Genomic DNA, 27,828 nt, shown 5'->3' on the forward strand with positions numbered 1-27,828 from the left:
TACTGAGATAAAGAAATTGTATGAAAAATTTTATTTCAATCTTCACTGAAGATAAGTTATCTCATAAAGGGGTAAGCTACCCTGGGGTAGCTATCATAAACATAGGGATTATATTTCCCTAATGTGTTATTCTGATCAATAATTTCAAAAACAGAAAAGAATGACGATTATAATTAACAAAATGCTTCATTTCTCTTTCTCTCCAACCATATTACAATCTAGTTTCATCTACATTCTAAGCAAGGAGCTAGGGGATATAAACATTACTTCAAAAATGTTTTTTTTCTTCCATGTTATCTTGCCATATTATTTGTTTTGAATAGTCAAGAAAGATTATAAATTTTATAGCACAGAATAAACATCACTGATATATTAGATAATAGAAAGAACATAGGTTTTAGGATCTTGAATTCAGATCCTGCTGCTTACTAGCTATAAGTCCTCTAGAACATCAGCACCAAACTCCCACTTCAGCAGGATGTTTTATAATCACAGGAGATAAAAATTATAAGGCTCCTAGCACATGGAAGGTGCACAGGAAATTTTAGCTTCCTTCCTTTTAAAGAGTGACATATATATGGTTTTATCAAGGGTAGTGGTTCTAAAAGTCATGCTTCATTATCTCCCTCAGACAGACTGTTGCATAACATGAAGCGTCAAGATCGAAAGAGATCAAAAGAGATAAAGTTGCTTCATCAATGTGAGAACCTTCAGTTTTGACATCAGTATCATGTTCTTCCATTAGTTGGTATGAGACATTACGGGGATGTTTCAGTATCTGTCTATAGCATCCTGGAACATTGAGCTTCAGAGTCGGTACTTTAAACCTACATGTCTGTAGTCCATCTCTGCTAAGTACTTCCTGGTACCACTGCCCAACTTTGTTCTTCGGGTACTGAATATTGTATCCAAGCACTGGAAGAACCACCTGTGCAGAAGAAGGACAAAATTACATGAAACGGCCTTCAGAAAAATATATGATCATTGTATCACTAAGATTCGGTATATAAGAAAATCACTGGGGTGCCTGGGTGGCTCAGTTGGTTAAGCGTCTGTCTTCGGTGCGGGTCATGATCTCAGGATCCTGGAGTCCCATGTCAGGTTCCCTGCCCAGCAGGGAGCCTGCTTCTCCCAATCCCTCTGCCACTCCCCCTGCTTGTGCTCCCTCTCCCTCCCTCTCTTTCAAATAAATAAACAAAACCTTAGAAAGAATGAAAGAAAGAGAGAGAGAGAGAGAAAGGAAGGAAGGAAGAAAGGGAGGGGGAGGGAGGGAAGGAGGGACAGAATGAAAGAGAGAGAAAGAAACAGAGTAAGGGAGTCAGTCACTGATATATGATCATTATGTCTCAGGATATAAACAATACAATCAGCCTGAAACATGCTATTAAATTCTACACTACTTTGATTACTTTAAATGCTGCCAGGCAAAGAAAAGAGCTAACTAAAATCAAGAAGGACTCACAACAACCAAGGTAACTAGCTCAAGTCAGATATTATTAGACAAATTATTGTTAATGTAGAAGAGAGGAAACAAGAGGTTTGGGTACATTTAATTAGCCGACAAAGATTTAATCTCAATGTAGTCATATAATCCTAAAAGCATATTGTTTCTATAACAAATAACCCCTACTGCTCGGTGACATAAATGGTATTTTGGTTGATAACTTTATGCTCTTCTTTCTTATTTAGAAACATGAGAGTGAACCAGTAGCACCAAAGAGTGTTTTGCTCAGATCCTTATGAAAAGACACTACAGATTATAGGGCTTTCCTCCTTTGCTGATGATTTTAAACAATACCAAAAGGTAGTCAGAAAAGGGAACAAGGTAAAAAATTCAAATACATACAACATGAGTGGATTTCAAACTTATTATGCTAATTGAGAGAAGCCAGACATAAAAGACCACAAACTATATGATTCCATTTATTTGACATTCTTTCAAGGGCAAAATGATTGGGGCAGAAAATGAATGAGCCGCTCAGGAGTGGGGGCTGGAGCTGGGGGTGGGGGTTGACTAAAAAGGGGCACAGGGAAATTTTAGGGAGAGATGAAAATGTTCTTTATCTCATTTCTCTGGTAGTCACAAGACTGTATGTTTATCAAAACTCTTAGAACAATAAACTGATAAAAGTGATTTTTCTTGTATATAAATTCTACCTGAATTATAAAGTAGTTAAAAGAAAAAGGTGGGAGCAAAGAACCGATCAACATTTTGTCTTTTGGATACAGTATCTACATATAGATCTAAGCGATACCAATTTTTTTTTTAAAGATTTCATTTATTTATTTGACAGAGAGAGATCACAAGCAGGCAGAGAGGCAGGCAGAGAGAGAGAGGGAAGCAGGGTCCCTGCTGAGCAGAGAGTCTCAGGACTCTGAGATCATGACCTGAGCCGAAGGCAGAGGCTTTATCCCACTGCGCCACCCAGGCGCCCTAAGTGATACCGATTTTTAAACAAATTTACCTGATGTATTGCATACGTGTCAGCTGATTCCTCTTCCTCAGTTACTAGATGAACCTATATTTTAAAAACATGACAAAAATATGGATGATTCATTGCCTCAATTTTCCCTGTTATGTATAATTTGACTCCTATGCTGAATAAACATATACCCAAACAAGATTATTTTCACAATTTGTTTCTAGACTACATAAAAATTAGAATGATACTTGCTGTTTGGGCCACTGAGAACTGAAGTTGGAGCACAAAGAGAATGGTGGTAGCGTGACACCCCAAGGCAACATTTCTACCTCATCACCAGCAGCCTTTCCTAACTTACAAAACTGTTGAGCTGAATCAAAAATCTGCCTCTGGGAAACCGCCCCCCATCTCTGTTGCCAACAAGTGCCATAATGCTCTCTGAGAAGTGGTGATTCTCAAAATCTGAAAATACTGAAAAACATGGTCAAGTACAGAAGACCATGTTTTGTGGTTAGAGAGCTCCCTCCAGGTTGATATCAACTGATTTTTTTAATTAGCAAATGTGCTTTGAGTATATGGCTATTCTCCAACTAGGAATTCGTCTAACTTTTTAACTGTCTGACACATTTCTCTATCTTGTTCACAGAGAAGTTAAAAGAAAATCTACCAAGTTACCTGCAGTAAAGGTGTAACTGTTAGTCTAGTAAACCTATCAAGAATCAGATTAGTTTCCTACAATTTTTAACTGTAGATGCACAACATCACATGCCCTATACACCATTTATTAGACACTGTACTGTCTTTTCATTGTCATGTTTTAACATGTTGGGCCTGTAAGTCCTGCCTTTTCTATTTGCAGTACTTAGTAATAAAGTATAAATGATTGGTCCCAAACTACATAAAGACTTTTTTTTTTTCTAATAGAAGGAAACTTAGTAAGATATGAAGGAGAAAAAGTTCTCCTTTCTCCTACAGCTCCAAAAAAAACCAGATACAGTTCTGATCACAAAACTATCCTTGCAAATGTTACTTTGAACAAAGAAGTCTTATAAGACATGTATTTCAGAGCTTATTACCATGTCTTGGCAGAGACTTCTGAAAATCTGAATTAGGAATGGCTAACTTACTAAATAATGTGTAGCCCAGGTAATATTTAAACGAACATGATTTCTGGAATGTGTGAAAAAAAAACATGATTTTTCACAATTTATCCAAAGGGAATCACTGACATCTCTTCCATTCATGAGGTAAAATAAGACCTATAATTCGGCTAGATTTCTTTTTAAAGTTTCAGATTTTATCTCAGTTAAATGACCATTCTTAGTGATTTATGCTCCCCAAGATCACTTTCTTATCTAAATACTCATAAGCCACCCACTAAATGAAACAGTGAAGCAAACATTGGTCACTCTGGCTTGCTTAGTCATTACTCTCTTTTCCGATAGGAGCACCCTCATTTTCAGGGAGCTTCCCTCCTGGTTCTCCAACATGATTTGGGTGATATGGTTCCAGGGAGGATCCTTTGGAACATAGGCTTAGCCGATCACATACTCCAGTCCACAGGAAGTGGTCTTTCCTAGCCAGAGAGACTTAATTCCACGGCCTTTATTCCATTGGGAAGAAAAGTCCTCTTGTCTACAAGTTGTGAGAAATAAGCTTAGAGTTGCTCATAACCATCTTGTCAGCGAAAGAACAAGCCAGACCAAGAATGGCTCTAACAGAGGAAAACATAGTTGGTAGATGAAGAAAATAGAGACAGATTATTTAGGAGTTTGGATATAGCTGTGTCTGAATTAGTCAGAGTCTCCGTTTTGAGAGCCAATGAATTCCTGTCCACTTTCCTTTAAGTTGGTTGGAGGAAGATCTCCATTACTTAAAACCAAAACAAAAACCAACCAATCAAACAAATAAACAAAAACCTTAATTCATACATCCAGACTTCTACTATTAATTCAGATAAAGCTCCCTTTACATGGAGTTCAGAGTCTATGTTTCTTCATTTTTGAAAAATTGGGCCATGTTCTCTCTCTAGATGCTAACACCTTTTCTGTACTCCATGATTTCTCTGGTAGAGATCAACTTGGGCTAGGTCTTTTAATTCTGTTACCTGTGTCATGTAATCTGGGTCTTGATTTTCATTTCTATAAAACAGGAGTTAAAAAAGAGGGTCTCTAAGATCCTCTTCTCATGTAAAATTCAGTGACGTTATGATGTTACATATGAAAGCACTACTCAAATCCCTCCACATTTATAACATCTTTGTAAGACTAACTTGAGATAATGTTCTTTTTGCATTATATTACAAAATAAGCTTCTTTACTTGATTTATGGAATTCAGTTTTATTATTTAAATTGCTTAAACCCACAAAGATAAAAGTACTAGTTGGATAGAGAGGAAATGAAAGAATCAACTTATGTAATATAAATTGTTAAAAGGAAAAAAGCAAGCTTTGAAATTGCAATTATATAAAATCACATTTATATAAAAGAAATACACATATTACACACCCCATATACCATTATTATAAAAAATTGTATTCTTTTTCGTATTTTAAGTTCTGAGCTTTATCTAAGCCCTCTTTTTCTTTCCTCAGTGTTAGCTAATAGAATAAAAATATACTCTCCTATGTATTTATGGGAAAGCATAGAAAAGGTCTAGAAGGACACATGCCAAAAAACAGAGGTTAATTTCTTAGACACAGGAGAGAGAAAGACAGTAAGAGTGATGAGAAGATGACAGCTTCATATGTAAATTTTTGATTTTTCATTTTTAATGATACTATTTTGTGCATTACTTCTGTAATTGTTTAAAATATATTCTTTAAAGGAAAGTTTACTATCTTTGTACCTTTCACTTAATGCCACTGACTATTTTTATTTTACCATTTACAGACATGTGTTAAGACTTAGCCCTGGGCATAGAAGCAGATGATAAGTAAATACAAATAAAAATATAAAATGCATGCTTAGTTCTAAATTGTTTCTCAAATCAAGGCTTCTGAAAATTAATGTTCCCAGTGTGGTAACTACTTTTTGACAACTTTGATTAAATGACACTTACTTTACTATTTGGGAACTGTTCATCAATATCTTCATCCAAACAGACCAAATCACCCTCTACAACTCTTGATCCATAGGTTGCAAGTCTGTAAGATACTGCCTCATTCCAAATTTTGCTGCTATATGCATGAACGTAGAATATGCGCATTGAGTGGGGAAAAGAAAACCATGCCTGGATACAACCCTCCTCCGTCATGCCAAAGCGATGCAACGACTCCAACAGTGCTCTCTCACGAACTTTGAACTCAGGCATCAAGGAAAGTGTGCCTTTAGCATCCTCTGAAATAAAGAGAAAATCAGTGAGTCAGCCACTTTCATTTATAGGCCAGTTATAAAGACTTTTATTATACCTGCTAAATGAGAGGTAATGAACTATGCTCTTCTAAACTTTAATATGAAGATGACGTTTAGCACCAACTATAAACCTGGCTATACCTGAAGAGTTTTTCTGTCTAATAAAGGTCATTAATCATATGGTAATCATATGGTCCATTCTCCATTCACTTTCCCTGCTTTAAAAAAAAAATAGCAGAAAGCACATTAGTATACCTACTTCAAAATGGAGATAAATTAACTTGTAATTATTCAGATTTCTTAAAAAACAAAACAAAACCACTAATAAACCTCTGAGCCTACATATTTTTAAAAAGCTATTATGAACATTTATACAGAATCTTTTGAGTAAGAAACGGCTGGATCCATCAAGGATGCTAACAGGCCTTGCTAATGGGATGCTTTTTAAAATTAAACTAACGAACTCTAATGCAAAGATGCTTATTCAGGTAGGAATCCTCATTTTAATAAATGTACCAGGTGTTTCTTATGCTCACTCAAGTTTAGGAATCACTGTCATAAAGAAATTATATTCTCAGATTTCTAAATAGATAGAAACATGTAAGTCATTTTGAGAGTCAAACCCATGTGGATTGACTGTAGAACCCAAACTCATAACCATTTTCTTTGGTGCTTCCCAGGAAACATTCTGTATTTACACCATGATATTGAGCTAAAATGTCCAAAATGACTGGGCTGAATGGGCAACTAAACCAAAAACAGTGCACAAAGAATTGGATATAACAAATAAACTTTTATGTAGTTTGTTTTTAAGTCTCCTCTAGTTGTAGTGTATACTTTCATTGGTACCAGTGTAGAATTTGAAATTCTTAACTCCTCTGAGGATTTTTTTTTAAAAGATTTTATTTATTTGACAGACAGAGATCACAAGTAGACAGAGAGACAGTCAGAGAGAGAGGAGGAAGCAGGCTCCTCACCAAGCAGAGAGTCCGAGGCAGGGCTTGATCCCAGGACCCAGGACCATGACCCGAGCCTAAGGCAAAGGCTTTAACCCACTGAGCCACCCAGGCACTCCTCCTCTGAGGATTTAGACCAAGAAAAACTAAGAAGCTATTTCTCCCCTCACTCCTACCCCCAAACAAGAGTTAAAAAAGACAAAAGTCCTGGATATCTGACCAAAAATGAGTCTTTGACATGTAATAAAATTATTTAATGTGTAATATATTACAAGCTATTTCTTATCACATTTATGTAGCAAAGCAATAAATACCCTCCTGCTGACATAACATATGTATTGTGTATTTGCATGACTATGTATAGGGTAAAGAAATTTTTAAATACCAGTTTGAAGAAAATATTTCTTTGCTCTATTTACAGGATCATCCAGATCTTCCGGTGTAAGAAATAATTTTATAGCCTCCACCTTTAAAAATCAAGCAAGCAAACATACGTTAAACAAAAATGACAAATTACTTACTTTTTTAAAAAGATACAAATTCTTGGATACCATAAAAGAATAGGCACTTAACAAACAATATTTGAAACTGTAATTTTATCTTCAAGTTTTCAAAAATTAAACAGCACCGTATTTGGAAATATATCTGCACAAAGCAACTTCATACATAGGTTTAAAATATTATGGACTGGAAAAAGTATCCGTCATTTCCATAGTTCTACTTCTGTCATTCTTTACCTCTATCATCAAGCTTAGAATGCAAGTATGAAGGAATCATATAAAACTCCGACTTGACCAACAAAAATTGGGAAGGAAGAAAGCATAGGGAAATGGTGATCCACTAATTTCATTTCTGTTCTCAAGTCTTGGAATTGTCTGATCTTACAAATAATTGCCAAAATCTTTTTTTTTAATTGCCAATTGGGGTGCCTGGGTGGCTCAGTCAGTTAAGCATCTTTCTTTTCTTTTCTTTCTTTTTTCTTTTCTTTCTTTTTCTTTTCTCTTTCTTTCTTTCTTTTTCTTTCTTTCTTGTCAGAGAAAGCGAGCGAGCACAGGCAGATAGAGTGGCAGGCAGAGGCAGGGGAAGAAGCAGGCTCCCTGCCAAGCAAGGAGCCCAATGCAGTCCTCCATCCCAGGCCGCTGGGATCATGACCTGAGCTGAAGGTAGCCACTTAATCTACTGAGCCACCCAGGTGTCCCAAGCATCTGTCTTTAGCTCAGGTCATGAATTCGGGGTCCTGGGATCGAGCCCCGCGTCAGACTCTCTGCTCAGCCGGGAGTCTGCTTCTCTCTCTCTGTGCTCTCCCTCTTCTTTTACCCTCTCTCTCTCAAATAAATAAATAAAATCTTTAAGAAAAGAAAAAGAGGGGCACCTGGGTGGCTCAGTGGGTTAGAGCCGCTACCTTTGGCTCAGGTCATGAGGGTCCTTGGATCGAGCCCCACATCTGGCTCTCTGTTCCATGGGGAGCCTGTTTCCTCCTCTCTCTCTGCCTGCCTCTCTGCCTACTTGTGATCTCTGTCTGTCAAATAAATAAATAAAATCTTTTAAAAAAATTTGCAAAAGAAAGAAAAAGAGTCATGGTTGTTGAAATTTTTATGGGGCACCTGAATGGCTCAGTCAGTTAAATGTCTGCCTTCGGCTTACATCATGATATTAAGGTCCTGGGATCAAGCCCCACATTGGGTTCTCTGCTCAGCAGGGAGTCTGCTTTTCTCTCTCTATCTCTCTCTCTGCCCCTCTGCCCTGCTCATGCTCTCTCTCTCTCTCTCAAATAAAAAAAAAATTGCCAACTTTAATATTTTCTTTTAAAAACTAAATAGATAAAAAGATGCTCCTTTTTTTAATGTCTCTATGAGGTCCTGTATTGCTATTATTATTATTATTATTATTATTATTATTATTATTATTATAGGTCTCCAGCACTATGATTTCTAAGTATATGTTTTAGAATAGGAAAGGATCTTAAGACAGATTATTCAACTTAAAATTATACTCAATCTTACAGTAGTCATTCATTCATTCAAATATATATTCAGAAGCTAATTCATTCAAATAAATATTGCTAAGCATCTGCTATGTGCTAGGCACTGTGCACTGTACTAGGGACAGAGTGTTGAGCAAGAGAGATATGACATTTGTTTACTGGAAAAGATCAAATAAACAATAACAGTAAAATATACTAAAACCTAAGATGGGAAGTCCAAGAGGCTTTGAGGTCACAAGATAAGGAGAATTCAATTTTTCTTGGGAGTGGGATGAAAATTTAAATTGAGATGCAGAGAATGTACAAGTTGGGGCAGGGATGCTTCAAAGGAAAGAAAATATGGCTGTCTAGTTGTGGGGCCAGCCTCTAAGTTGGCCCCCAATGATCTCCACTGGCTGCTACTCTTGCCTACCACAGTCCTCCCCCACACTTATCAGGGTGGGTCTGTGTGCCCATTAAGTGGGATAGAGCCGGAATAAAGATGTCACTTTCCAGATTACATTATAAAAGACATTGAGATTTATGTTATGGTCTTATGGTCTCTCTCACTCTTCTGTGCTCCTGGACTTGTCTCTCAGGGAAGTCATTCCATGAGAAGCCCTATGCTGAGAAACTAAATCTTCCTGCCTACAACCATGGGAGTGTGCTTGAAAGCAGGTTCTCTATGCCCATTCAAATCTCCAAAGACTGCAGCCTGGTTGATAGTGTGACTGCACACCATGTGAGACCCTGATGCACCAACACCCAGTGAGGCTGCTCCCAGATGCCTCACCCTCAGGAACACTGAGACAGTAAATGTCTGTCAATGTAGGCCACTCAGTTTTGGAGTAGTGCGTTACACAGCAACAACTGATAACGCTCTAGCAAACTTTACAAAAATGAGAAGCATGGAATATGAAGTTTAAAAGACAGAAGAGCTTTTGTTTAAATGTTATTTATGAGAAACAGGAATTTTATACAATTTGATGTCATATTTTTGGAACTGTAGGGTGTTAAGTTTTCTCTAAATCCTCTATTAAGTTTTTTTTTTTAAGAATTTGGTGAGTGCTGGCCAATTCTCCATTAAGTCTCAAACAAGTAATAAACACAAGGACACTGCATTCAGTTTGCTTTATTATAACATGATACTAAAAATATAGTAGCGGCTCAAAAGTGTTCAATAATGTAGTATGGTATGTGGTATATGTATGTGTGTGTGTGTGTATATATATATGCATTTATATGATGGGTTAAGAAAGCAAAGGGCTGGCTTATGTAGTAAGTACAACCGACAAAACAAATCAGATCATAGTTTTATTTAAATTCATACCATTTTACTCTTCAGCAAAGCCAGTCCAATCTGGTCGGTGTGAACTTTCCTTCCCATCCCAAATCTCTGTGGTCCATAGTAATTTACAAATCCTTTATTCTACAAATACAAGAAAACCAATTAATTAGAAGAATATTGTGGGGCGCCTGGGTGACTCAGTCAGTTAACTGTCTGCCTTTGGCTCAGGTCATGATCCTGGGGCCCTGGGATCAAGTCCCACAGCCTTCTCCCTGTTCAGTGGGGAGTCTGCTTCTCCCTCTCCCCCTACTTGTGCTCTCTCGCATGCTTACTATCTCAAATAAATAAATAAATAAAATCTTAAAAAAAAAAAAAACTATATTGTTATGGATCGCATACCCGTCTTCCCCCCAAAATTCATATGTTGAAATCTTAACCTCCAGTGAGATGATATTTAGAGGTGAGGACACTGGGACACATGACCTTTTTAATTAGGTCATGAGGATAGAGCTCTCATGAATGGAATTAGTTTCCTTATAAGAAAAGAACATGGAGCTAGCTCCCTTTCTTTCCATCACATGAGAATACAAGAAGAAGATAAGGCTGGTGCCCTGATCTCAGGCTTCCAGCCTCCAGCACTCTAAGAAATAAATTTCTGCTATTTAAAAGTCACCAAGTCTGGTTCTTTGTCATAGACCCAAAGTGACTACAACAAATAAGTATAATTACTGTGTCAGTATATGTAACCAAGTCTTTCTCTTCATATTTATTTTAATAAAAGAATATTATAATCACTGATACACACATAAGAGCCAAATGGTCTGAGAAATGGTATAAAGTTAAAGAATAGAAAGGAGAAAACCAAACAACTAAAAGATAGAAAATAAGACCAACAAAAAAGCTTTAAGAGTATGTCAGCTTTCCGTTCACATTACAGAAGGGATTGTGGGATGCAGGTCTTCCAGTGGTAAACCAGCAAAGTTCCAAAACAAACTGTTTACCTAGGACTGGATCTGATTTTTGCCCTGAAGCTCTTTCTGATTTTGAGATGCTTCTGCTGTCTGGTGAGGCTGGGAGTAAGAAATAAATTTACTTCAAACCCAGCAAGTCTTGGTTCCTTTATACATAACAATTCATTTTTTAGTTATCTCAGTTTCTGAAGGCCTGGGCCAAGACAATGACATGGCATCACTTCCCCAGGAATAGAAAATTGTAAATTACTCTGCAACCTTAAAGACACTGGTCAGGGGATAAACATGCTCTCACAAAGAAAACGCTGGGTCCAGAAAAATAAGAATTTTTCATGCTCACTTTATAAGTATTTCTCATAACAATTTTTATTTCAATTTAGAAAAATAGTATCAAATAATACTCTAGAATAACCAAAAAAGCTTTAAGTACCTCTTCAAATTATTTAGGACTGGATATAACAAAAGTTTACTAGAAGTCAAAGTTAAAACCCTCTAAAACAAAACTTCAAAGACTTCTTATTTGCAGAATTAAAGGAAAGTTGGCTAAAGTTAAAATGATTCTTAATGGAGATTTTATAATAGGCAGTTGTATATTCATAAATTCCAAATGAAAGATGGGTAATAAATGCTATCAGAATCCAGAGAAACTCTCTCTCCTTTGTTTAAGGAATATCATTTAATAACAATTTTTTGAGGTAGGAAAAAGTTTAGGTAGGTCTAGGAAAAAAGGAAAAAACCTATCATATAAAGAATATACAATCACAAATAAATGTGAATTTAGAAAATCTTTCATTGGAAGTCATTTTCCTGACCATAGGCATAATAGTGATTTAAAAACCAGTTTTGCTTATTTGTTTTCCTTTGGAGAAGAATAAAATTGTGTAAAAGGGTCATTGTGGTCAAGATCTTAGATCAGTGTTTCTCAGTGTTAGCTGTAGAGTAAAATCACCTAGGGAGTTTTTAAAAAATACTAATAACCAAAGCTGCATTCCCAAATGTTCCTATTTAATTGGTTCGGGGGTAGGGACTGACTTCTGAGATTGCCTAGAAGCACTCCAGGTTGAGGATTACTAGTTTAGATCAGGGGTTGTCAGACTACTAACGGCCCACAAGTCAAATGTGGCCAACACTTGTTTTTGTAAATAAAGTTTTACTGGGACACAACCATGCTCATTCATTTATGTATCGTCTATGGCTGCTTCCACACAAGGGCAGAAGAGTGGTTGCAACAGAGGCCATATGCTACAAAGCCAAAATTATTTATTATCTGGTTCTTTACAGAGAAAGCTTGCTAACCCATAGTCTAGATGATCAGACTGAAGGTTATGGCATATTGAGATGCCTGGAAAATGTCACTTTTATATTTTAAATAGTTATTATTGTAAGACATAATAAAATGTGTATGATTTACCATTGTATGCATTGAAAAAAAATTCACAATTAGATTGAAAAGAAAAAAAAAAGATTGTGCATAATTCTGTTAAGTAATATAACTATTTACCAAAGAGTTCTGGAAAAAAATCACTGAACAAAATTTCCTCCCAAATTAATCCTTTTGCCTAAAATACTATTCTAGGGGCGCCTGGGTGGCTCAGTGGGTTAAAGCCTCTGCCTTCAACTCAGGTCATGATCCCAAGGTCCTGGGATCGAGCCCACATCAGGCTCTTTGCTCAGCAGGGAGCCTGCTTCCTCCTCTCTCTCAGCCTCCTTCTCTGCCTACTTGTGATCTCTGTCAAATGAATAAATAAAAAATCTAAAATAAATAAATACATAAAATAAAATACTATTCCATATGGCACATGCTAAAAAAACAAACACACAACAAAAAACACCTCTCTTCTTATGCAGATAGATTCCCCCCATAACTCTATTTTTAAAATTACATTAAAGTTTTGTTTTTTAATACGAAAAAGTACTAAGAAGAAAATTAAAAATAAGCCAAAGTGCCCTAATTATCATTTTTTTTAAATAATGACATGCATATAAAAAGAAAAGATACAAAAGAAAAAAGTTTCCCTTTTTGTCTCAACATAAAGATAAGGCCTACAAAGATTTTCCTGTTACACTATTTTAAAATTGAGTTTTCTTACCTTAACATTTTCTATTGCCTCCAAAATTCTTTCTCTCAGGTTTGCAGAGTCATTTATTTGGCGTCTTAAATTTCTGATGATAATATCAAAGTGATTTCCTTTGAGCTGACCGAGTCTAAGGGAATCATCTACAGATCGAATATTAAACACATTCATTCTTTTCTTTTCAATTTCTTTTTCAATATTTCTCAACCTAAAAATGATAAATCATATAGACCTGTTAAATATTACACTTAAAAATTAATATAAGGTTGGGCGCCTGGGTAGCTCAGTGGTTAAAGCCTCTGCCTTCGGCTCAGGTCATGATCCCAGGGTCCTGGGATCGAGCCCCACATCGGGCTCTCTGCTCAGCGGGAAGCCTGCTTTCCTCCTCTCTCTCTGCCTGCCTCTCTGCCTACTTGTGATCTCTGTCTGTCAAATAAATAAATAAAATCTTTTAAAAAATTAATATAAGGTTTAAATGACAGTTGCCAGACAACCACTTTTATCAGAACACTAAAATTTTTTTTGAAATTCAAAAGGTAATGCTATTTCAACAAATGTGCACTAAAAAAAAAATTACTCTAGGCTTATATTCACAAAGTTATTTTATGAACTGAACAATTCAATCATTTATAATCTGCCACTTCTCAAAGTTTTTGTATTAAAACTACCTATATTTTCAGTATACATTTAAGACATAACATTATTTAGAAGATAATCATATTAAGGCAGAATGTGCTGCTCAATAAGCCCTTAATCAATTAATTACTATTGACAGGAGGTTAACATGCTCCTAGTTAATATGCTCCTAGTGAGTTTTTAACCTCACATTTATTTATTTGATGCAATGAGAAAGTAAAGTTCTAGCTTATAAAGTAATGTCAGATTACCTTTCTGGAGTCACTTTTCTAACAACCATTGCTTGATAGGTGATGGCTTTCTTGTCTTTTAGGCCTGCATAACTAAAATCTGAAGGAATCACACCAAGTTTGATAGCTAAAAATCCAAGTGCTTCAAACATTTCCAGATTTTCTTTCCGTAGGGTAAAGGCTGAAACAAACAAAAATCCCAGATTACACACACACACACACACACACACAGAGCTACATCAACTACTTCTTAGTAGACTAATAGATCTAATAGATTAATATAATGAATCAAATTATTAATGTAGCCATTTTTTAACAAGATATAAAATCAGTGTTTTAGATTTCAGCAGTCATTTGAAAAATGCTAATTGGCTCAGAAAATACTTATTGAAAAAACATCTGAATTCCTTAATTTGGCATTTTTATCTGAACTAAGTCTCCCTTTTCAGTCTCTGCATGTATATGCTGTATGACACAGAGAATGTCTCAGAATCTGTGGGTGGATTTAGAGCCTTCCACAGCTTTGTACTTTCGCACATTTGAATCCCTCTGTTTAAAATGTGTTCCTTCCATTTTACTGGCCATACTTGTGTTTATTCTTCATGATCCAACAGCAGCAGCAGTTCTCCCTTAAGTTCTTCCCAGGTTCCCAAGACTGAATGCTCCTAAAGCAGGGATCATGTTTGTTGTCTCAACTGTTATACCCACAGCCTAACACACAGCAAATAATTGCTGAATGGATAAATAAACTCCACAAGGTTGATTACACAAACTTGCATGTCTCCACAAGTTGTCATTATCAATACCATGACACATGCCACCATGCATTATAATTTCTCTCTTTATGTTTGCGCACCCCATAAACTGGGAGTTTCAGGAGTTTCAGAGATAAAAACAGCATTTGCTTTGTGGTAGGTGTTTAAAACAGCGTGGGAGTTAGATTGTGAAGGTAGGGAGAAGGAACAAGCCCAGTACCAACTACCACCAAAGAAATTCCTCAATATGCTGGCCTATATACCTGCCAGCATTGATAGTAACAAAATACCTCAAGTCACCGTTCACCGTATTTACTTATAAGATACATCAAACTACTGCCCTCTTCCCTCAAACCATGAAAACAAATGCAGGTTTTTTTTCTGTAACTGTCATCAGCAGCTACAAGGGTTTCCCTGAAGAGTGAATACTCTAGGAAAGATGAACATTAAACATAAATGTGATTCAGGAAGTAGAAGAATGTGAAATGTATGTATATATCTATCCATCCATTTATGAATAAATAAAATAGCTAAACATAGTATCACATTTTAGAATATCATAAGTTGCTTAAAAGAATGGGGAAGATCTATATATTTATATCTTCATATGAATAATCTCTAAAAACACAAAAATAGGTTAGGGGCGCCTGGGTGGCTCAGTAGGTTAAAGCCTCTGCCTTCGGCTCAGGTCATGATCCCAGGGTCCTGGGATCGAGCCCCGCATCAGTCTCTCTGCTCAGTGGGGAGCCTGCTTCCTCCTCCTCTCTCTCTGCCTGCCTCTCTGCCTACTTGTAATCTCTGTCTGTCAAATAAAATAAATAAAATTAAGAAAAAATAGTAGGTTAAAAAATATACATAGTGCATATAATTTGTGGGAAAAGTTAAAAATCTACAATGCGATGTATATTTTCAATGTTTTAATTTCTACAAGAAAAATATTTTTAACTTAAGTGTTTAAAAATTGTTAAAGTATAAACAAACAGCTATAACTTCTGAAGAATATTCAAGCACTATCCATTACTTTCTAGATTTATTTTTACTACCAGGGCCACTATTTTTTGTACTTTCATACAGCTCCCCAGATTTCTCCAAATTTTCTATTACAGCCATGATAAGTTAAATATACATGATCTCTGTTATTCTTTTTTTTTTTTAGATAAACATATAAAGTATTTTTATCCCCAGGGGTACAGGTCTGTGAATCGCCAGGTTTACACAATTCACAGCACTCACCATAGCACATACCTCCCCAATGTCCATAATAAAACCCCTCCCCCCAGCAACCCTCAGTTTGTTTTGTGAGATTAAGAGTCACTTATGGTTTGTCTCCCTCCCAATCCCATCTTGTTTCATTTATTCTTCTCCTACCCCGCTAATCTGTTATTCGTAAAGAACTGATAAAAGAGGTACAAGAAAGGAGACAATCATATAAGCTAATTCTGTGTGCAAAATCACAATTTGTTCTTTCCACTTTTGGGTATCCTAGCCAAATAAATTCAAATATAAACATCTGATTCCAGGACAGCTGTCTTTATGACTTACTTCAAATAAAATTTTAAAAAAATTTATTCATTTGAGAGAGATACAGAGACAGAGCACAAGCAGGGGGAGAGGCAGAGGGAGAGAGAGAAGCAGACTCCCTGCTGAGCAGGGAACCCAACATGGGGCTCAATCCCAGGACCTGGAGATCATGACCCAAGCCAAAGTCAGATGCTTAACCATCTGAGCCACCCAGGTGCCCCAATAAAATGAAATTAAAATCCCATTCGTAAAATGTAGAGAAATTATAACCTCAAGATATTTCAGCTTTTTGTTTTAAGATTTAATCACAAACTTGAAATAAAATGATTTCAGAAGATGTGCTGGCTAAAGATATAATGGTCAATAAAATAAAAATGATCCTTGCCGTCGAAGCATTTAGTCTTAGGAGGCTGCAAACAATTTGAGGAAGTGTTGCTGTTCTAGGGGTTTGAAGAACGAAAAGAAGTATGGCAAACAATCAAAGCATTAAGATCAAAATATCAAATATTTCAGTATTGGTAGGATTTGTGGGACCCTATTATTTTATGGGGCCTATAATATCCTCCCTTTTCCAAATACATGCCTGTGTAAAGGTGAGTTTTATTCTTTTGATTCAATCAAAACAAAAAATTCCAAAAGACTGAATGCAAGAACAGATATTAGAATTGAGCTGACTTTTATTAAGGCAGATATTAGAAAGATTTGCAGAATTGTAAAATAATACCTCTTGTCACTAATTTTTTAGTTGAAAAAATATGGTTATTTTTCATGTTACTAGTAATAGGTTTCTTTAAACTAGTTCATTATTTTTAGATTTTCTGGGGTTTTTTAATTGAAGTATAACTAACATACAATATTACTTTAGTTTCACATGTACAACATGGTGGTTCAACAATTTCTCTGGTTTAAAAGGTTAGAAATCAATAGGTCATAACCACACAAACAAAAGTTGTTTGGGGTATACAATAACTTATAAGAGCTATACTCTTCAGGTGTCCGAGAACCAAATGTTTGAGAGTCAATTAAGAATAATGTGAAAAAATATAGTAGTCCCTCAAATATATCAAATCTGTGGAACTACACAGAAGTCACTAAAATATCTTAAGAATAAAAGAAATGCAAAATCTGGTGAAGTGCTGCAGCAGGCTGGCTAGGTGTTACAAACTTTTCAAAGTAGAGCAGGAAACTGTTCTACATAGAAGAAGGCCAAGAGACCAATCCATAAAAGTTTTAAAGTTTATGTGTTTGGTAAGTGGAATCTGAAACGTCAAATCTTCCCCGGCCAATGTGGGCATGTCACTTACTAATGGTTAAGCAAGCTCAGCCATGCAGGAAGAAACCTCCAGATTGTCTGAAATTATATAATTTGTTGCTGGTTAACTTCAGTGCATAAGGATTTTTTTAAATTTGGGATTATCTAGAACTTAGAATATTTAGGAGAATCAAATCCATGATTTTGGTATTTGTGTTAATAAATCTGTGTCTTATATATGTGGAATGTTTAAGAGAATGAGACTTACCTAATTCCAATTATAAATGCATATAAATTTATATAATTATAAATTATAAATGTAAATCAAATTATAAATTGATTTAAATTTGTCTTCTTACATTGAAATCTCACTAAATTAGTAAATAACATGGGAATACACAGGAAAACTTAAAGGCCACCAAATTTATACTTTTAATTTATAAGATTTATAACATTTTCTGATTACTTGGAAAAAGCGAAGTGCTTAAAAAAAAGAAAATGAACTATACTAAATTTTAAAATTCAATTTCCACTTCTAGCCATATTGGAATAATCAGTACTAGATACGACCTCCCATTATAAACAGATAGAAAGCTAGACAAAACATATGGAACACCTGTTTGTAGCCACTGGAGAACAGGCAGCACAGAACTATGATTCAAAAAGAAAAGGAAAACAGGAAGTGAGCCTAAAATACTGTGCGTTTTTGTTTCTTTTGCCTACATAGTTTCTAGACCATAGCACAGGGAGGAAGAATCCAGGTAGAACACAGCATTTATGCTGAATTAAAAGGGTTACAGGTTAGAGCTCGGGAAGGCTAAGTGATCAGGAATCCACAGGGCAGAGTTCTAGATAAGATGAAACTCTGTAGGCAGAAGTCCAGAAATCTGCATAGGTGATCCCTTGAGGTATCTGCTTATTAGTGATCTGCACATGCCTAAGATCAACTGCTATATACCATTTATCTAATATTGCATAATAAGTCACCCCAAACCTTAGTGGCTTATAATGTTCACTTATCCCTCATAGTGCCTGTGGGACAGGAATTCAAGAGCACCTTAGTTTGGTGGCTTGAGCTCAGGCTCTCCCATGAAGTTGCAGTTAGATGTTGCTGGGGCTATAGTTATTAAAAAGCCTGACAGGAGCTGGAGAATCTATTTCCAAAGGGACTCACTCTCATGGCTGACAAACTGGTGCTGGCTGCTGACCAGAGGCCTCAGTTCTCCAATGGACTGCCTGGATATCCTCACAGTATATTAGCCAGCTTACCCCACAGTAAGCAAGCCAAGAAATAGGCAAAAAGTAGAATGCTTTTTATGATCTAGCCTTAGATGTTACACACCATCACTTCTGCCATATTCTACTGGCCACAAAAGGCATTTGTGTGAATACCAGAAGAGCACTGAAAATCTACTTGGGGTTGGGGCACCTGGGTGGCTCAGTGGGTTAAGCCGCTGCCTTTGGCTCAGGTCATCATCTCAGGGTCCTGGGATCGAGTCCCACATAGGGCTCTCTGCTCAGCAGGGAGCCTGCTTCCTCCTCTCTCTCTGCCTGCCTCTCTGCCTACTTGTGATCTCTCTCTGTCAAATAAATAAATAAAATCTTAAAAAAAAAAAAAAAGAAAATCTACTTGGGGTTGACAACAATGATCCATCTTCTGGCACTAATACTATTAGTCCCACTACACACACCCCAAATTCAAAATATACTCTCTTTCTGTACTTAATGTACTTAATACCATTAAACTGTACATTTAATAGTGGTTAAAATGGCAAATTCTGTTATGTATATTTTATAACAAAAATAAGTTTTTTTAAAGTGTTCTACTTTTTAGATAGATATATTTGTTAAGAATTTTTTAAAAATATGTTATTTTGTTCTTACAAAAGGTTGGCCTGTGCAAAATATGGGCAAGGCATACTTTACTTTGGTCTTTTTCTTTGTTCTTAGACTTGTAGATACCCCAATATCTCCATACAATTCTCTGGTGAACCATCAATTCCTCCCCTTAATAAATCCACCGAATTATTCATAGTTTTTATAAAACTAATTTAAACTAATGCATTACAAGTTTCCACAATTTTTTAGTTCAACAATTCAAATTAATACAGTGAGAATTTCAAGCAGTATAAAATCTATAACTGCTTAAATCCCTTATCCGCAACTCTCCTTTCCACATTGAAAGCTACTTTTGCTTTTCCTTCAAAATAGATTTATCTGTTACCATTTACTGCATGCCTCATGTGTCAAGTGCTGTCCTAGCAGCTTTCTCATGAATAAGGCAAATCACACACCAGACAAATTTCCAGGACAGAAGACATCCACATTTGAATAATTATATATATTAAAAATTTTCATTAATTATTTCATTTAATAGTTAGAATATCATTGTGAATTTACCATTACCGCATTTTAAAAGTACAACCAAATGTTACAAATTATTAAGTTCCTTGCCCATGGTATTATTATTTTTCATTTTTCCACTTGTGGAAATTAGTCTTAAAGAAATTAAAAATTTCATAGACCTTTTTTATGAACTGAAGTCATAATATAAAATAAAACCCAGAGATTCAAGGTCCAATCTCTTCATTTATACCAGAGTCCCTACATTATATAATCCTGTTTCTGTGCCTCATATAATCTGTGTGAATTTGTGTTGCTGCTTTATCTTAAAAGCATTGCTATATAAGGCCAATATTTCTGATGAACACAGATGCAGAGATCCTGAACAATATCCTAGCAAGCCAAATCCAAAAAAAATTTGGGGAAAAAAAAATCATTCACCAATCAAGTGGGATTTATTTCTGGGTTGCAAGGAGGGTTAAAAATTTGCAAACCAATCAATGTGATACATAACATCAATAAGAAAAACCATGTGATCATTTCAATAGACACAGAAAAAGCATTTGACATAGTACAACATCCATTCATGATAAAAACCCTCAAAAAAGTACGTGTAGAAAGAACACACTTCAACACAAAAAAGGCCATATATGAAAAACCCCCAGCTAACTTCATTTTTCCCCCATTTTATTTTATTTTATTCCAGTGTTCCAAAATTCACTGTTTATGCACCACACCCAGTGCTCCAGGCAATATGTACCCTCCATAATACCCACCACCAGGCTCACCCATTTTTTATGAGAAAGAACTGAGAGCCTTTTCTCTAAGGTCAGGCATGAGACAAGGATGTCCACTCTCACCACCTTTATTCAACATAGTACTAGAAGTCCCAGCCACAGCCATCAAAGACAGAAAGAAATAAAAGGCATCCAAATTAAGGAAGAAGTAAAACCTTCACTATTTGCAGATGGCATGATACTATACATAGAAAACCTGAAAGACTTTATCAAAAACCTGCTAGAACTCATAAATGGATTCACTGAAGTCACGGGATACAAAATGAATGCACAGAAATCTGTAGCATTCCTACGCACTAATAATGAAGCAGTAGAAAGAGAAATTAAGAAAACAATCTCACTGACAATTGCACTAAATAATAAAATTAAAAAAAAAAAAAAGATACCTGTGAATAAACCTAACCGAAGAGGTGAAAGACCTATATTCTGAAAACTATAAAATGCTTTCTTTCTGGAAGAAATTGAAGATGACACAAAGAGATGGAAAGACATCCTGTGTTCATGGACTATAAGAACAAACATTGTTAATATGTCTATACTACAAAGCAATCTGCACATTTAATGAAATCCCTATCAAGATATCAATAGCATTTTTCACAGAACTAATCCTAAAATTTGTATGGAACCACAAATGACCCTGAATAGCCAATGCAATCTTGAAAAACAAAACTGGGGGCATCACAATTCCAGACTTCAAGTTATATTACAAAGCTGTAGCAATCACACCAGTAGGGTACTGACACAAAAACAGACACATAGATCAATGGAATGGAAAAGAAAATCCAGAAATGAACCCACAATTATATGGTCAACTAATCTTCAACAAAGCAGGAAAGCATATCTAATGGGAAAAAGACAATCTCTTCAACAAGTGGTGTTGGGAAAACTGGACAGCTACAAGAAAAAGAATGAAACTGGACCACTTTGTTACACCATACACAAAAATAAATTCAAAATGGATGAAAGACCTAAATGTTAGACCTGGAAGCATAAAAATCCAGGAAAGAGCACAGGCAATAATTCTCTGACACCAACTGTAGCAACTTTTTTTGTAGATAGGTCCCCTCAGGTAAGGGAAACAAAAGCAAAAACAAACTACTGGTACTACGTACAGGCAATACGTACCCTCCATAATACCCACCACCAGGCTCACCCATTTTTTTATGAGAAAGAACCGAGAGCCTTTTCTCAGTTCTCATAATAAAAATCTTCTACACAGCAAAGGAAATAATCAAAAAACTAAAAGGTAACCTATAGAATTGGAGCAGATATTTGCAAATGATATATCTGATAAAGGTTTAGTATCCACAATATATAAACTCAACTTCCAGAAAAAGTTGTTGCTACAATTCAACATCCAGAAAACAAATAATCCAATTTAACAATGTGCAGAAGACACAAACAGACGTTTCTCCAAAGAAGACAAACAGATGCCTGCCGGGGTTGCTCAGTCTGTTAAGCATCCAACTCTTGATCTCTGCTCAGGTGCTGGTCTCAGGGTCATGAGTTGAAGCCCTGCATTAGGCTCCAGCCTGGGTGTGGAAATTATTTAAAAAAAAAAAATGGATTATGGACATTGGGGAAGGTATGTGCTATGGTGAGTGCTGTGAAGTGTGTAAACCTGGCAATTCACAGACCTGTACCCCTAGGGCTAATAACACATTATATGTTAATAAAAAATAAAAAAGTTTTTTTAAAAAAGGGAAGGAAAAAGAAGAAGACAACATACAGCTGGCCAACAGACACATGAAAAGATGAAAGATGTTCACCATCACTTATCATCAGGGAAATGCAAATCAAACTACAATGATATATCACCTCACACCTGTCAGAATAGCTGAAGTCAACAATACAAGAAACAATAGGTGTTGGCAAGCATATGGAGAAAAAGGAACACTCTTGCACTATTAGTACAGCCACTGTGGAAAACAGTATGGAGTTTCCTCAGAGTTAAGAATAAAACTTCCCTATAATCCAGCAATGTCACTACTGGGTATTTACCCAAAGATTACAAAAATACTAATTCAAAGGGATACATGCACCTCTACATTTATAGCTGCATTATTTACAATAGCCAAGTTATGGAAGCAACCCAAGTGTCCACTGATGGATTGATGAATGGATAAACAAGTTGCATATACATAAAATGGAATATTACTCAGCAGGAAAGAAAGAATGAAATCTTGCCATTTGCAATGACATGGATGGTGCTAGAGTAATGCTAAGTGAAATAAGCCAGTCAGAGAAAGACACATACCACATGATTTCACTCATATGTGGAATTTAAGAAACAAATGAGCAAAGGGGGGGAAAAACAGAGAGACAAATGAAGAAACACTCTTAACTACAGAGAACAAACTGCTGGTTACCAGAGGGAAGGTAGGTGATGGGGATGGGTGAAATACGTGATGGGAATTAAGGAGTACACTCATCATGATGAACATTGGGTGATTAAAATAAAAACTTAAAAAATAAATAAAATAATGTGTTTAACCAGGAAAAAAAATTTTAAAGCTTTGCTCTAACTATAAAACAAGACCATCTGAAACACTTCCTATTCTTCATGTAGGATACAGACCAATTAAACCTGATCAGCCAAACTTGTAGAGTAAGATTTCATCAGTTCCTTCCAGGCCTTAGGATTGAATATATCTGCTAAACAGTGATTTTCAAAATGTGGTCCCTGGACTGAGCAGAAAAAGTGTCACCTGGGCATTTCTGAAAGCCCTGCCCCAAACCTTATAAACCAGAAACTCTGAGAATACAGCTCAGAAATCTGTTTAACAAGCCCTTTTCGTGATTTTTAATGCATGTTAAAGCTTGAGAACCTCCTCTCTAAAACAGTGACAAAGAAGGAGCTCCTTGAAACGAGGTTCTCTGCCTTGCATGGTGAAGTTCATTTGTTTAGATAACAAGGTGTTCTCTTCACTTTCCCAAGCACGGCAGACATGCTCTACTTATCTGAGTATTTAATTTTAATTAAAATAACTTCTAAAAAATGAAATCAAGATTTATCTCCCATAAAACTTATTAATCACAAAATAACTCCTTCAACCTTGTACATTTGTGACTATGCTAATTATAAGCATCTGTGTTAACCATACTTTGATCAATAAGGTTAATTCTTAAAATTAGTGTAATTCGAAAGGCTTTATCTTCCACTAAAAACCACACCCAAATATTTTTTCTGACACCCCTCTGGTTAAGTCTATTTAATTCATTTGAAATTATTACTCTTTCACACTATTTTAACTAACTTTATCAAAGAAAATGGTAATGATTTATTACATTACCTGTATATATAACTTTTTGATCCCGGCATTCAAAAAGAGACCTTTTCTTGTGCTTGTGTGTTTTTTCCCGAAATCTTACTGTAATCACTACGTTTGGATTACCAGCATTATAACTAAGTTCGGGGAAAGATTTGGTTTCTACAAGGTTTCCAAACTTTTTGTTGATAAAATGATGGACTGCTTTTCTGTGGTCTTTGTTTGTATCAGGTTTAAAGGTAAATTTGGAATTTTCTTTCTTTGCATCCAAATATTTAAAGAAGTCCGATGCTTCTTCTTCAGATACCAAGTGACAGAGTTCCTTAAACTCAAGATTTGGTTTTACAACAATCTCACTGTTTCTACCAACAGTTATTAAAAAGGGGAATTTCTGCCTAACAGCACTATGCAAAATAGCCCTCTGGTTTTTGTCAAGGATTCTGCCCAGTGAGAATTCAGGAGATGATCCAATTAGCTCAGTTTTAGAATTCCACTTCTCTTTTATATCGCAGGCAAAGTGATTCAGTAATTCATTAGTTTTTTCATCTAACAAGTTGCCTAAAACGTCAACTTTTTCTTCTTCACTTTTGGAAGTTCCATCACTGATAGTATCTTCCTTTTCTGAAGGAGACTGATCATTGTGGTCATCATCAGAGCACCCAGTGAAAGTACTGAATTCTTGGTTCCTTCCCTCTTTAAAGGACACATTTTGAAAATCAAGTTTTGTCTTTTTGGCAAAATTATTTGGCTCAGGTTGTATTTTACTAATCAGCTCACTGGTGGCCTTATTAACTAATTGTCCCTGTTCATCAATCTCTATAACAACAAAGTCACTTGGTAAACTTTTTATAGTGCCATGAAATCCAACATGATCAGTAATGAAACGCAAGGAACTAAACCTGATCCTAAAATCTGTATCCTCTTCCATTCTTAAATAACAATGCCTACAAAAGAAACAAAGAGGCAGTCAGTTACCAGAAAGAAAAGTTATGGATAACAATAAAGAAATATACTTGTAGGATTTTTCTTTCTCCCTTTCAATCATGAGTCCCCTTAAAAGGCATTTGCAACTTATTTCTATATGTCATGTGTATTTTCACTCTTCTATACCAAGATGAATTAACAGGTAAACTTTTCTGTTATAAATGATGATTTGCAACTTCATTCTTCACCCACTCCCAAGTTTCCATCTATATCCCGGATTGAAATGGATCAGTTTCAAGTTTACTTTAAAAATAACCACTTGTAGGCCCACAAAGAGACCAGAACATAGGACTTAAAGTTATTTGTCTAAATCCCATCCTTGAAAATTTCCAGCTAATTCCAGAGAATTTGTGGCTAGATTTTTATATATTAGGGGTTAGAGATGAGAGAAAGGACTAGAAGACAGGAAGAAATAGTCCAAATTGATAGATAAATGAAGTTCTAAAAACCAGCTTGCAACTTGATTATGCTTCAAAACACACTTAAATTAATCCTGAGCCTTAAACTTTCTTGAAAACCTAGTTCCAGACTTTTACAGATACAAACTTTTGATGTTGATCCACAGGAAAATTCCAACCGTCCTACTGGCATCAGAGAGAAGAACACTTCACAAATCTTAAGCAGTAGGTAAGAGAATAATCCTCTGAAAAAGCCTTTATTCACTCTTCACACAGCCCACAGTTACCATACCAGATAGTGCTATATCAAAGATAGAATACCCAGGGACCACATACTATTCACATACTAACGACCTCTCTAGGTAACTCATCATCTTCTGGACCTTCATCCCATTTCTAAAATGTATTCTACTAATCTGAACCAATTTAGTAAAGCGCCCATGCATCGTGTCACATGGAAATCACAGCAAAGTCTCTATATCCTAATTTCCTAGACTACATAAGGATATATTTATTTTCCTCTGTTCCTTAATTTCCTGCATAGCCTCCTCAGTTTCTTGCCGTAACTGAAACCTAGCTATTTCCCCATGAAGTTGCTTCTCTAGTCCTCTCAAGTGAAGGCTATTCTTCCTTTCACACCTACTTAACTTAGGACCTGGAGGAAGTAAATATTTTCTGTTTGCCACTTCTTCAAACTATTTCTCACTCCTCTACCTCCCCCAAATCCCAACGCCTTTGAAGTTCATGCGATCAGATCAGGCTTTGTCATCTGCTATCATCTTCTCTTTGGTCTCCAGACGACTCCTCTTCATTCACAGATGATTTTAACAACTCCCTCAATGTCTTCCCATCCAGCATGACTTCCATGTCCATCCATATGCATCATCTGTTTAACACCGCAGTCCCTCTGTTCCTTGATCTCCACTTCAAGTCACTTTTACTTCATCTTGGTCATAACCTTGACTTTCTCAACACCAAAAATTACATCAAGTTTAAGCGTCTGGCTCTCTGATTACTCTTGCTGTCCTTCCATCATTTAGAAATTCTTACATATTGTGAAGGTCTCGAATCTGCCTCTACTTAACTAGTCCACTATTGCCTATTCTCCACATGGCCAGAACGATAATTTGAAAGGTGAGTTAAATCATATCACAACCCTCTTTAAGACCTCTAATCATATTGATAATGAAATCTAAATTACTTACCCTGGCTTCCAGAGACCGCTAAGATTCTGGACTCTATCTGTTCTCCAAATTTATCTTGTACCCTTTCCCATTACGCACTATACTCCAATTACAATGGCTTTCTTCAATTCCTTGTGTTAACTGTTGCCGCTGATTAAATTAGTAATTCCTCAGTCACAACTCAGAAAGGTTGTCTCTGATATAAAGGAACCAACGGATCACTTTCACCTATGATAACCAGAGAAAGCATAATACAAGGGACCATTTAAGTCCTCCAAACAATTCAAGACATAGAAATAAGGTAGAGACATATCCTAAGTACATACAAACCAAATATGCAATGTGTTAGGCAAAACTAAACAGCCCAGATACATGAACAATAGGACGAAAAGTTTTGTAGTACAGTTCTGGAAAATACAGCTAGGATTAGAACCAAAATGCCAGACAGTGAATGCCCAACCAAGAACTTGGAATGTGTCAAGTGGTCAACATATAGCTACTGGAGGTGTGTGAGTAGAAAAAACGACACAGTCCAAAAAGACGTTACAGTAAGATGAATGACGGCACTGAGCAGATCAATGTGATGAAGTCCAAGAGTTGGAAAGCAGTCATCGAGAGCAGTTTTAGGGCTGTCCTAGTAAAGAATAATGATGTACTCTTTCCCCAGTAGAAGGAAGAGGATATAAAGACCTTCTAAGCTACTGGGTTAGCTAGAACACCTTGGGAAGAACGTAATGTTCAGGGAATTACAACTGAGCATCTTAGTAATACAAAGAGTGGAACTGAGCTGGAGGGAGGCTAGAAGCCCACGTGGAGTTTAACACAAATAGGCAGTATTCCTAGACAGCAGCCTTCTTGACGAGGGTGCGGGGCGGAGACGAGTGGCTGACCCAAGGTTGGGGAATTGTTGGTTGGGGGCAGATTCTGCGGAGATGTTAGAAAGGCAGCAGGTAGCGCTTTTCCCCTCCTGCTCCTCCTTCAAACGCCAACGCTCCACTGCAGTCACGCCTATTGGCTTTCCGCCACCAAGTCGCAGAACTAGTCTCTGGCGGGCTTGCCTTCTGGCGCATCAAAAGTACCCCGAGCACAACCAGTGTCTCCACCTGCTTCTCCCTCCACAGCCCCCGCCTGCCCCAACGCTGATACTAGCTCACGTCGCCTCCCTCTTTCGGGCAAAAAGTCGGGGGTCCCAAGGCTAATCTTGTCATTGCCCCGCACACAGCCCCTATGCAAAGCAAGAAGCTCTATGGGTCTACCTCGCGTCCAAGTTAAGGAATTCCTGGGCACAACGCTGCGCGCATGTCCGGAAGTCCTAAATTACTTCGTCTCCGACAGCGGCGTATTTAAAGGGGCAGGCTCCCACTTAAAGAAGAGCCTTACGCGAGACCTGGAATTTCTCCCGCTGCAGAGCCGCCTGGCGGCGTACAGA

General features: G+C 36.5%; 1 protein-coding gene across 5 annotated transcripts; it reads right to left on the reverse strand.

Annotated features, from left to right (window-relative positions):
- On the reverse strand, positions 1 to 27,793 carry PUS7L (pseudouridine synthase 7 like). 5 transcript variants are annotated; one of them, XM_032347937.1, is made up of 9 exons: positions 27,656 to 27,793; positions 23,858 to 24,777; positions 13,918 to 14,077; positions 13,046 to 13,238; positions 10,027 to 10,125; positions 7,119 to 7,200; positions 5,485 to 5,762; positions 2,466 to 2,519; positions 1 to 928 (listed from the first exon to the last, which is right to left on the reverse strand). In XM_032347937.1, the coding sequence occupies exons 2-9, from the start codon at positions 24,759 to 24,761 to the stop codon at positions 602 to 604; spliced, it is 2,097 nt and encodes a 698-aa protein (XP_032203828.1). In that variant the 5' UTR covers positions 24,762 to 24,777; positions 27,656 to 27,793; the 3' UTR covers positions 1 to 601. The 5 variants fall into 5 exon arrangements, with proteins under 5 accessions (XP_032203828.1, XP_032203827.1, XP_032203831.1 ...); XM_032347936.1 differs by having other exon boundaries at positions 26,421 to 27,793; XM_032347940.1 differs by lacking the exon at positions 23,858 to 24,777.
- Between the last annotated feature and the right edge of the window lie 35 nt (positions 27,794 to 27,828).

Source organism: Mustela erminea, chromosome 6 (assembly GCF_009829155.1).
Source record: "Mustela erminea isolate mMusErm1 chromosome 6, mMusErm1.Pri, whole genome shotgun sequence".
Taxonomy (NCBI): Eukaryota; Metazoa; Chordata; class Mammalia; order Carnivora; family Mustelidae; genus Mustela; species Mustela erminea.

Coding starts and splice junctions, on each gene's coding strand:
- PUS7L (XM_032347937.1), bottom strand. CDS start 24,761: ATGGAAGAGGATACAGATTTTAGGATCAGGTTTAGTTCCTTGCGTTTC. Junction 13,239..13,917: donor AGAAAAGTGACTCCAGAAAG/GTAATCTGACAT, acceptor TATCATTTTTAG/GTTGAGAAATATTGAAAAAG. Junction 2,520..5,484: donor AACAGTTCCCAAATAGTAAA/GTAAGTGTCATT, acceptor TTTAAAATATAG/GTTCATCTAGTAACTGAGGA.